At 40.8% G+C, this 12,706-nt stretch overlaps 1 protein-coding gene across 1 annotated transcript in view; it reads left to right on the forward strand.

Annotated features, from left to right (window-relative positions):
* The first annotated feature begins 3,346 nt into the window (after nt 1-3,346).
* Nucleotides 3,347-12,706, forward strand: part of LOC133652524 (deoxyguanosine kinase, mitochondrial-like) — a 12,242-nt gene continuing 2,882 nt past the window's right edge. The window contains exons 1-7 of the mRNA XM_062051360.1: nt 3,347-3,390; nt 3,493-4,769; nt 4,841-4,950; nt 5,751-5,953; nt 8,716-8,863; nt 8,946-9,061; nt 10,062-10,161. Coding sequence (XP_061907344.1) covers nt 4,535-4,769; nt 4,841-4,950; nt 5,751-5,953; nt 8,716-8,863; nt 8,946-9,061; nt 10,062-10,161 — 912 coding nt within the window. The 5' untranslated portion in view covers nt 3,347-3,390; nt 3,493-4,534. The remainder of the gene's footprint in view (nt 3,391-3,492; nt 4,770-4,840; nt 4,951-5,750; nt 5,954-8,715; nt 8,864-8,945; nt 9,062-10,061; nt 10,162-12,706) is intronic.

Genomic DNA, 12,706 nt, shown 5'->3' on the forward strand with positions numbered 1-12,706 from the left:
ACAGGTGAAAGTTTGGCTAACTGTGTCATGTCTGTGTTGGAAAATCTAGGGTTAGAGCTGTCAAATTGCAGGGGGCAGGCTTATGATAATGCCAGCAACATGTCAGGGAGGTATAATGGGTTGCAGGCTCACTTAAAGAAAAGCAACCCATTAATACACTATATTCCATGTGCAGCTCACTCTTTGAATTTGGTGGGAGTCAACAGCATTGACAGATGTGGAAATGAAGTCTCTAAGTATTTTGACTTGATTCAGTCTATTTACAACTTCACAACTGCATCCACACACCGATGGGACAGGGTATTTGGCAATTCCAACATAGATCTCACACTTAAAGCTTTATCCAACACGCGTTGGAGTTGCCGTGCAGAATCTACCAAAGCACTGTGGCAGAACTACAGTAAAATAAAAGCAGCACTACAGGTTATTTCCACTGATGACACAGAGAAACGAGACACACGAACTGAAGCTGACAGTCTAGTGCGGAAGCTGGATTCACTTGAGATGGCCTTCATGGCAGGCTTTTGGGACACTGTTCTGTCCAGATTTCAGGCCACAAGTCTGCAACTTCAAAAAGCAGACATGGACCTTGGTACAGCAGTTAGATTGCTGGAATCTCTGCGCACCTTTGTTCTCTCCCAAAGAGATCTATTTGATCATTTTGAGCAGAAAGCCTTAAACATGTTGGGTGGCACCCCATCTTACAGGGCTGAACGGACGAGGAAACGTAAAAAGTTTGCTGATGAATCAGCATCCCCAGATGTTGTGCTTGAGGGAAGGCAACTGTTTCAAATAGAGACATTTATTGCCTCTATTGATCAACTGAGTTCAAGCCTTAATCACCGTCTGGAGGCCTACAAACATCTGAACAATTTGTTCAGTGTCCTTTTCTCTTTGGATACAGAGTCCAATGCTTCAGTCCTTCACAAGGCCAAGATTCTCACTGAATCATACCCATCTGACCTCAATGAAAGTCTTGGACAGGAGCTTATACAGTTCAAATCTTTTATACAGCTCAACAACACTGATGAGGAGAGGACCCCTTCAGGACTGCTCAAAACAATAATACATTTTGGACTACAGCCTACGTTTCCTAATACATACATTGCGCTACAGATTTTTCTCACTCTACCGGTCAGTAACTGTGAGGGAGAACGCTCATTCTCTCTTTTGTCAAGAGTAAAAAATGAGCTGCGCACAAGAATGACTCAGAAAAGATTAAATGCGTTATCTCTAATGGCAATTGAGAGTGAGCTGACAAGAGAGTTGGACTTCAATGATGTGGTGGATGATTTTGCAAAATTGAAAGCACGAAAGAAACCCCTTGCTTAAAGGTGCACTGTGTAAGATTTTTAGGTTATTTCCAGAATTCACCCATTCACTAATGTTAGGCTACCTGTTTTCATGAATACTTACCACCACCATAAAATTCTAAGTATCCATTATGACTTGGAGAATTGCACTTTTGCCATTTCTGGGAAGTGTCACCTGGATTGTGAAGATAGGATTGACTTTAGGCAGAAGCTTGGTGCTTTCTCTGGCAAACTGAACCTCAAGCTTCATTCTCTGCAGCTTTGCATTCTTGTGCAGACTTTCATCCACAAGGAACTTTTCAACTTCCCCACTATCGTGAAGGGGCCATCAAAAGATTTCAGTGTGTCCAGCATGTCTAGTCTCTTACTCTCCTTTCTTTGAGCCATCTCTTGTTTCTCATCTGCCCTACTCTCGAATTTTGCCTTCATGAATTTACTCCAGTTGAGTTCAACCTCCCTTTTTGCTTGTGCTGCTGCCTTGAAACCTCTGAAGCTCCTGGCTCTTCTGTAAAATTATTGACCTATTGACTGCGTTCAGTGTGCCCAACTTCTTCAGTTTGTAGTCCACCTTGCCACATTGTCTCTCCATCCCAATGTTGTGCACAGGGGTGCCATCAATGTTACTAGCCTGTTCACTGACAGGGTCCATTGGGAAGGTCTCCTCATCCATCCTCTGCCTGGCCAGGACAGTCTTCAGATGGGGCAGCATGAGATCTGTCAGCTGCTTCACTTCATCCAAGTATTCGGCAGCCACGTCTGACACTGAGTTCAGGACATGTCCAGTGCCTGTCCAGCCACTATAGCATTCTTGGAAATTGGCTATCTTGACCTGCATGCAGCCCTTGTACCATGAACTGGCCTACACCTTTCTTTGTGGTGCTCTCCGATGCATGTTATCATTTTACCTTTCTCCTTCTCCTCAAGCTTAACCACAAATAGATACAGACTTTGAGCCTCAATTTGCTGCACAGCTGCCGTTATGCCAATGTGTTTTCCTAAGATATTATTTTATTTTTAATGATAGAAGGGAGGAAAAGGGGGCAAAAATCATGTCCGATTTAGTTTTTTGGGTGGGTTGGGGGGTTTATTTCATGATAGCTACCAACTTCCAATACATAATATCTCTCAAATGACCCAATGCACCATCACTGAAGTGGGCGTAATCATTTTCAAAAATGTTTATTTTTAGGCCATTTATCCCCTCCCCCTGTGTCTGTGTGAAACCTGTGCTTGTCAGTGTCTGTGTGGTATACCTAATAGTGTGTGTGCAGTATGTGCACTCTTCTGTACAGTACAGTGTGCATGTCTGTTCACAGTATACAGTATTTCTTGCATAGTGCGTGCGTGTGTGTGCGCCCACACGCGCGGGGGGTTGAGGGGCCAAGACCATGTCAGGCCCAGGGGGCCAAAATTTCTTAATCCGCCCCTGGCTGTAAGTGCATGTGCGGCACAACTGGCGACAAGGGCTAAAACATGAGAGTCAAAGAAAACGTTGCAGTATACAAAATCACTTTTCTGGTTCATCGTTCCGATGTGGTTATGTTAAGTACAGTAGTTCAAATATACACGCAATAGGTAGGGTGTAGAAGAAGTATGTATGTCCTAATTTTTATTCGAGTTTTATTTATACTTTTAAACATTTCGTTATTTGTGTCTTTTTAACTGTTAAGAGACTCTTCTGCTAAAAAGGTCAAAATAGCAACGTCAAAACAGATCAAGGGTATGTAGCGCCACACTGTGGAAGTTTACAATGACAACACAACAAAAATATAAATATAGTCAATATTTCTGAGGAGTTCCCACCAATTGGTGTAAATGTAAATTATTCTGAACCCTCATTTATTTTATAACTGCCACAAGTGATTGTTTTTTTTGTTTTGTTTTTCACACAAAATAAACTACTCAAGGAACGGCTCTTCAAAATCCGGCTCCTTTCAAAGAGCCACAAATCCTGTCGGCATCCATAGGATGAGCAGCCTGATCCGTTTGCGCATGCGCCAAAAGTCAACAACTTCCGTTCCCTACTTAAAAATGGTTGGCAAAAGTATCAAATGATAACCTCATCCTCAAATAATTGGTAACTACACTTTAAAAATATTGAAATAACGTGTATCCATCCACATTGTTCATTATTCAAATTTAAAGCTGCCATCTTCATTTTAGCTTTTCTTATCTTTAGTGTTCTCGTGAGACGTGTAGAAACACCGACTCAACACCGGAGTCAATGAAGAGAACGTCGTTGTAAGCTTGACCATTTACTTTTGACATTTCTTCATAGAAAAGATGGTGAAAAACTGAAAAGAACAAAGAGACACAAACACACTTATTGCCTCTGTACATATTTGTCTACTATGACATACAAAATGTAACTGTGATGTCCCAAAATGTCCAGCAGAGGGAGACTCCCGTCTGCCTGAATGACGAACACATTGTATCTAATTCGACAATTATATTTAACATATAGGCACTATTCCCCTTGTTATCGTGTCTGACATGTTGTTAACTTGTTAAAGACAACTTACGGCATTGCTTCTTCGCCGCTTTGTGTAGGGTGGCAACAGAAATTACTACAGAAGACCGCAACATGTATGACTTGCTTTCGAACGAATTCCAGAAGTAATTTAGCGGAATTGAAATCATCTAACTGCTGTTTACCGATTATAGCATGCAATAAATATAAACAACTTTAGCTCAAAATTAAAGCATTGCAGTCACTAATACAAAAGTATTATCAAGTAATTATGTAAATAATATTAACAATTGACTTCAGGACAACACATTTTCTGTTACAAAAAAAATAAAAATTGTTTTTCTATCCAAATACTTTAAATGCACATACTTTGTTTTTCTTTTATATTTTTAGAATCTCATAATCGTGAGACGTACCGGGGGATGACAACCACTACAACCGCTTTTTATTCTGAAACTACAGGAAGTACACGGCCACTTCCGGGTTAATCTTTGTCGTTCGTCTACAAGTAATCAACAAACAGCTGAAGTAAAAGTTATAACATTGTTATTTAAGATAATAAGTAAGTAAATGCGTATCTACAGTATAACTTAATATTTTCCCTGTTAAAGTGCATTTTAGGTGGTCTCTGCCGTATGGTTAGCATAGATGCTAAATAGATGGAAACAGGAGTTAGCATACATGCTAAGTCGACGAAAACATGGGCAAAGATACATGAGATAGTTGCTATTAACGTATAATTATTGTCACAATGCTTTTAGTTCGTAAGTGTTGTCTCTTTAATCGGGTGTACGACTCAAAAACACAAGCTAGCGTACTGCAGGTTTTGAGACAGTTTGAGACGTCTGGCAACTTCCTGCGAGCAATTAAAGAACCAAAACAATACGGAAGCACGATGGCGAAACGAACGATATCATCACATTCTTCCTCTTCCAACGAAGACGGACAAAGTAGACTGAAGAGAGTTTCCATTGAAGGAAACATTGGTAAGTGTATGAGATTGGTGTATTCTACACATATCAACATTTACAAGTTGTATCTTCATAAATGTGTGTAGCTGTTGGGAAGTCAACCTTCACACGACTCTTGAAAGCTGCTTGTCAAGACTGGGAGGTGGTGACTGAACCTGTCAGTCAGTGGCAGAACATTGACAGCGGGCCCTCAAAGGTGTGTGACCGCTTTTTTACTCCCAACATTGTGTGTGTGTGCAGAAAACATCGCACAGGGCGATGTGATGCGTCTAGTGCAGTAGCCTTGGAGTAGTAGTACCTGTAGTTAGTGCATGCTGCATGCCGCTTTTGCTTGCTATGCTGCATGCTGCTTCTGCCTGATACTCATTGCTTTCAGCTAGTGCCGCCGGCTAGCCCTCTGTCTCAGAGGGCGAAAAGAGGAGCCGAGTGCATAAGCCTCCTCAGCCGGTACATAGCCTCTCCATTGTCAAGACTCGTACATGCCTCCTCGTGGCCACACACGGTAACTGGAACCTCGCGGTTCCAGGCTAAGTTGTACGGGATCTCGGAGCAGCAGGGGGCCCCAGAGACGGGGCATGCAGGCCCACCGGTGTGTGGACATGCCCTGGTGCCCAGTCAACCCCTGTCCCAGCTATGGGTAAATAACCCCAGCTATGGGCGAATAGTGAAAACCGCCTCAACGGTGGACCAGGCGGAAGATGGCGGCAGCAAAATGCACCACAACGGCTGGGAAGGCGGATGAAGGCTGCAGCAAAGACGGGTCCCCAGTCGTCTTGGTTTCCATGCCACTGGACCCTGGCCCGCTCAATGCCAAGGACTGTGTGGTGGCTGACCGTGCACCAGTCTCCCCACATTAAAAGATTCCACGCACAGGCGTCCTCCATATAGGGAATCCACCCTAACATCCCTTGGAGGACAGTCATACTCGTTTCGAGTGACCACCGACGACTCCCAACATTATTATTCATTTGATTAAATCAAAATTATCTCTCACAGGGGACGACAGGTGCACCCCCACAGAAAACTGTGAGCAACCTGCTGGAGATGATGTACCGGGATCCTCAGCGCTGGTCCTACACCTTCCAGACATACGCCTGCATGACCCGCTTCAAAACACAACTGCAGCCTCCCCCTGCACGCCTGCTCTCATCACAAGGAACCCCAGTGCAGGTTTATGAGCGCTCCATATACAGTGACAGGTCAGTGACTAGTTATATCTACAGCGGTGGTCTCCAACCTTTTGTCAGGGGACGCATTTGCTACCAGACCGCACACAAACATAAACTTATTTTTAAATGACCGCTTTTTCTCCGACGTTAACTTCTGCCTGTCCCGCTGCTTCTCAATTATTTTCTGTTACACCCCTACTCGCATTTTGCTAGCAAACATACATCCCAAAAAATAGGGGTGGCTAAAAATAAATCCATCGTGAGACCTTCTTTTTTGTTGAGGATATAGTCAAGGATGAGAATATCACTGTCGAAAAGGTACAACAATTGAGTTTTAGCAACTTCTCACATAGTATACCGCAGGAACAACAATATTTTAGTCAAGTATGATTAACACACAAGGAATTTGACTTGGTAGGGTTTGCTCTCTTGTTCAATGTGAATGATAAATATTAACGATTGACTGAAAATACAAACCCCGTTTCCATATGAGTTGGGAAATTGTGTTAGATGTAAATATAAACGGAATACAATGATTTGCAAATCCTTTTCAACCCATATTCAATTGAATGCACTACAAAGACAAGATATTTGATGTTCAAACTCATAAACTTTTTTTTTTTGTTGCAAATAATAATTAACTTAGAATTTCATGGCTGCAACACATGCCAAAGTAGTTGGGAAAGGGCATGTTCACCACTGTGTTACATGGCCTTTCCTTTCAACAACACTCAGTAAATGTTTGGGAACTGAGGAGACAGATTTTTTAAGCTTCTCAGGTGGAATTCTTTCCCATTCTTGCTTGATGTACAGCTTAAGTTGTTCAACAGTCCGGGGGTCTCCGTTGTGGTATTTTAGGCTTCATAATGCGCCACACATTTTCAATGGGAGACAGGTCTGGACTACAGGCAGGCCAGTCTAGTACCCGCACTCTTTTACTATGAAGCCACGTTGATGTAACACGTGGCTTGGCATTGTCTAGCTGAAATAAGCAGGGGCGTCCATGGTAACGTTGCTTGGATGGCAACATATGTTGCTCCAAAACCTGTATGTACCTTTCAGCATTAATGGCGCCTTCACAGATGTGTAAGTTACCCATGTCTTGGGCACTAATACACCCCCATACCATCACAGATGCTGGCTTTTCAACTTTGCGCCTATAACAATCCGGATGGTTCTCTTCCTCTTTGATCCGGAGGACACGACGTCCACAGTTTCCAAAAACAATTTGAAATGTGGACTTGTCAGACCACAGAACACTTTTCCACTTTGTATCAGTCCATCTTAGATGAGCTCAGGCCCAGCGAAGCCGACGGCGTTTCTGGGTGTTGTTGATAAACGGTTTTCGCCTTGCTTAGGAGAGTTTTAACTTGCACTTACAGATGTGGCAACCAACTGTAGTTACTGACAGTGGGTTTCTGAAGTGTTCCTGAGCCCATGTGGTGATATCCTTTACACTGATGTTGCTTGTTGATGCAGTACAGCCTGAGGGATCGAAGGTGACGGGCTTAGCTGCTTACGTGCAGTGATTTCTCCAGATTCTCTGAACCCTTTGATGATATTACGGACCGTAGATGGTGAAATCCCTAAATTCCTTGCAATAGCTGGTTGAGAAAGGTTTTTCTTAAACTGTTCAACAATTTGCTCACGCATTTGTGGACAAAGTGGTGACCCTCGCCTCATCCTTGTTTGTGAATGACTGAGCATTTCATGGAATCTACTTTTATACCCAATCATGGCACCCACCTGTTCCCAATTTGCCTGTTCACCTGTGGGATGTTCCAAATAAGTGTTTGATGAGCATTCCTCAACTTTATCAGTATTTATTGCCACCTTTCCCAATTTCTTTGTCACGTGTTGCTGGCATCAAATTCTAAAATTAATGATTATTTGCAACAAAAAAAAAAGTTTTTCAGTTTGAACATCAAATATGTAGTCTTTGTAGCATATTCAACTGAATATGGGTTGAAAATGATTTGCAAATCCTTGTATTCCTTTTATATTTACATCTAACACAATTTCCCAACTCATATGGAAACAGGGTTTGTATAAACAAGTACTTAAATAGGTTGTATTCACCTGATGTCACGTCTGGCTCATTAACTATGTGAGGCTCTTAGTGGTGTTTCTGTTGTCATAATGTTCTGGGCGGGATTTTGCCTTTTTGGAAGAAAATGCCCTATGCTTGCATAAGAAACTGTCCTTATGTAGGATTGTTTTCTCATACTGTGATTTGTAACGCCTACCGGAGGGGATGAGTTTGAACAGTTTCTATATGTGGTGTGTACTTAAATACTGTCTGTATATAAATTTACTTCTAGTATATGTATGATACAACCACTAAACAATAAATAATACTGATATCCATCCATCTATTTTCTACCGCTTATCCCCTTTGGGGTCGCGGGGGGCGCTGATGCCTATCTCAGCTACAATCGGGCGGAAGGCGGGGTACACCCTGAACAAGTCGCCACCTCTGATATGATTTATAAATCAAAACTGGTGTCTTGCTACTATACTTGTTGTTTACTTAAAATGGCAAATTTTGCATGCTCCTTCTCCAATTTTCACTGGAGTTGGACATTTTTGTTGGACTAAATTCTGTTTATACGTTCATTCATTCATGTATTGGTATGCTTGAGACAATCCCAACATTGGGATATTTTGTTGTTACAAACACGTAACAGTTGCTGCTAATTTAAGAAGTATTTTTACAGCACTTTGTGTATAATTTATTTGTGAATTTTTTTTTTCTTCTAAATGAAATTGACTTGTGTGCTCTTCCCTCCCAGATACATCTTTGCTTTGAACATGTATGAACTGGGATGCATTAACGCGACAGAGTGGGCCGTCTACCAGGATTGGCACTCACTCCTGGTGGAACAGTTTGGACACCGGGTGGCGCTAGAGGGCATTATATATCTCAAAGCTCCTCCTGAGGTCTGCACAATCTCTCCTGCTGGCACCTACTGAATTTATGAAGTCCTTGTTTATAACAAAGTGATTTATTTGTATTTGTCAGAAATGTATGGAGCGGCTGGAGCGGCGAGGCAGGCCGGAGGAGAAGACCGTGGAACTGGACTATCTCTACAAGTTACATCAACAACACCAGAGGTGGCTTGTGGAGAAAAGCACCGAGTGAGTATCCAACTGGTGCATAGTGCAAAGTCGTTTGCATGTACAGTTTGCATTTAACTGTTTATTATTTTGGTTGTGCTTTGCAATATTAGTGTAGCAAACAGCAAGGCATCATATTAAGAGTTGTTGCTAATATTTTGGTTACTTTATTTACATGCGAGTGTGAACACCTCCACTTAAGTGCCGTGCAATTATTTACACAACCGCAACAATAAATCTTTTGTTATATCAATAACTGTATATTATATTGGATAATGGGTGATAATAGATAATTTCCAGTTGTGCATATTTTTATATCATTCCATTATTTATTTCGAACACAACAAGATTCAATATTTTCCATCGAGATAAATTTAAACAAACGAGAACATTTCTGATAAAAGTGGCATCTGGAAAAATAATAGTATAATATTTAAATTATTCTGTTTGTATGTGATCTTGTACCAATGTAAGTAGTGTGTATGGTGTGATGCTTATTTTGCACTGAACAGGAAGTCACTGTGCATATTTTAATGTTGTGTTATGTTGTGGTTTAATGACAATAAGATGGTCAAGGTTTGTACAGTTGTAGAAACAGCCACTACTCCCTCATTCCCTTATTCCATGTTTTACCTTTCTGTTTTAATTTGTACAGCACATAATTATAACAGAAAGGTAAAACATGGAATAAAAAAGTCCATCAGTAAGACAAGGCTATAAATACATAGCTAAATAAACCAAACAGGAGTTTTACAATAATATGACATTTTTATTTTTATAGAAATGACGCCTTTGGCAAGCACTTTTTAAATTATATTAAATTTAATAAATTCACGGTGGACCAAGACTTGATGAGCTGTCGGACTTAAGCGGGTTCTGTCCCATATCAAAATTAGAACATAAATGAAGAAAGGTTTACCACAACAGGCACTGTTATGAGACAATTACAGTGGAATGAACTGTAAACAATTTCGAGAACGTCTGCACTGTAGCGTGTAACCTCGCCCCTCTGTCCTAACAGGATCCATTTTGACTCGTTGAAAAAGATTCCTGTGCTGGAGCTCGATGGCAGTGTGGAGTTTCAGAGTGACGCAACAGTACAAGAGAAGTTTGTCAGTCAGGTGGGAGGTTGTCTCTTGCAACATGCAAACATTCACCACAAGAGGGCGCTCTTCATACTTTTAACATGATGCATTTTTCTGAAGTGCCAGTTGATGTTAGGCCATGTCCACACAAACATGGAGCGTTTAAAAAACGCATATTTGGGGTTGAAAACGATCTTTGAAAACTGTCTCTGTCCACGCACAAACGCATACACCTGCTGTCATGCACATTTTGTCCAATCAGAAGCCTGCCAAAGCAGCCACAGCTGACTTAGGTGGCATTACACCTCTGTTATTATAATGTTTAGTTGACGTACAATGACATGTACCGTATTGTTCGGACTATAAGTCGCAGTTTTTTCATAGTTTGGCCGGGGGTGCGACTTATACTCAGGAGCGACTTATGTGTGAAATTATTAACATATTACTGTAAAATATCAAATAATAATATTTAGCTCATTCACGTAAGAGACTGGACGTATAAGATTTCATCGGATTTAGCGATTAGGAGTGACAGATTGTTTGGTAAACGTATAGCATGTTCTATATGTTATAGTTATTTGAATGACTCTTACTATAATATGTTACGTTAACATACCAGGCACGTTCTCAGTTGGTTATTTATGCGTCATATAACGTGCACTTATTCAGCCTGTTGTTCACTATTCTTTATTTATTTTAAATTGCCTTTCAAATGTCTATTCTTGATGTTGGGTTTTATCAAATAAATGTCCACAAAAAATGCGACTTGTACTCCAGTGCGACTTATATATGTTTTTTTCCTTCTTTATTATGCATTTTCGGCCGGTGCGACTTATACTCCGAAAAATACGGTACATTATCTTTAAAACCAGCCTGCACTTACATAAAGCCCTGAGAATATTATCAATATATTTTTTTAGTGTTAAAAGCGCGCATGCACGCTTATGCTTTTAAAACCCAAAATTATAACATGTATAATCAGCAACAAGGTGATATATAACATGTGCAGTGAAGTGTAAATTATTTCTAAAATCAGCAAGCACTAACGAGCCGAGGAAACCTTTTTGCTTGTTTAAGTGCCTAAAGCGCACGTATGTGCGTATGCCGCTGCAAAACTCTTGAGGAATTGTAACGCATTTAATGATCAATGCACGTGCAATGAAGTGTACATTGTCTACTTTAACATTAACAAGAAGGAAGCTACATCATGTTTTTTTTTTTTGTCGCTCAGGCGCGTTATATGCGCGTGCACGGTCGCTCCTGCTCCATCTACACAAATGGAAGCAACACACATAAGTTAACTTCCATGATCTGTTGTTCAACACGGGTTAAAACATGAGATAATGTTGCACCTTTCTAATGACACAAAGTAAAAAGTCTTGCTTGTCAAAGTTGTCCCATCAGTTGGAGGTGCGATTGCAATCGTATCCAAAACAGCTAACTGTCATTGGCGCAGGCGGGATTGTTGCAATGCCCATTTTGATGTGTCTTTTTTGTCAATGTAGAGTGAAAATAGAAGCATGTTTACATTCAAACGTACAGTAAGTCCACTTAAAGTATGTTTAAACGCAGCAAGGCAGTGTTGTTGAGCTTTGGAAATGACACCGCACAACTCTGACGTCATCAGAGGAGTACAAGTCTCAGTTTGTGCCGTTAAAGTTAAAGTAGCACTGATAGTCACACACACATTAGGTGCGGTGAAATTACCCTCTGCATTTGACCCATCCCCTTGTTCCACCCCCTGGGAGGTGAGGGGAGCAGTGAGCAGCAGCGGTGGCCGCGCTCGGGAATCATTTTGGTGATTTAACCCCCAATTCCAACCCTTGATGCTGAGTGCCAAGCAGGGAGGTAATGGGTCCCATTTTTATAGTCTTTGGTATGACTTGGCGGGGTTTGAACTCACGACCTACCGATCTCAGGGCAGACACTAACCACAAGGCCACTGAGCAGAGAGTAAGCGGAGAGTTTTGGAACTATACACATTAGCCAGCGTTTGCAAAAGTCTGCGTTTTTTAAGGACAAAAGTATGCGTTTATGTGTGGACAAGAGGCTTAAACACAGAGATAAGTAGGCGTTTATTAAGTATTTGTGTGGACATGGCCTTAGAAAGGATCCTTACTATTCAAACCAGAGGTGGGTAGAGCAGGAAGTAACAGTACTGTACTAATCCTAATAATACTCAAGTTAGAGTAAAAAGTAGTCGGACTGTATTCTGTCTTCAGTTAATATTAAAGATTAAGAAAACAGGTGAATAACTTCTTATTTGTTTGGTAGCTATTTTTTAATACTACTTACTAGGGCTGCAACAACTAATCGATTAAAATCGATTATTAAAATAGTTGCTGATTAATTTAGTCATCGATTCGTCGGATCTATGCTATGCGCAGTTTTTTTTTTTTTTTTTTTTTTAAATAAAATTTTATTTTTTATTTTTTTTCTAATAAACCTTTATTTATAAACTGCAACATTTACAAACAGCTGAGAAACAATAATACAAATAAGTATGGTGCCAGTATGCTGTTTTTTTTAAATAAAATACTGGAAAGGATAAAAATGTAGTTTGTCTCTTTTATCCGATTAT

The sequence above is a fragment of the Entelurus aequoreus genome, linkage group LG06, assembly GCF_033978785.1.
Source record: "Entelurus aequoreus isolate RoL-2023_Sb linkage group LG06, RoL_Eaeq_v1.1, whole genome shotgun sequence".
NCBI lineage: Eukaryota > Metazoa > Chordata > Actinopteri > Syngnathiformes > Syngnathidae > Entelurus > Entelurus aequoreus.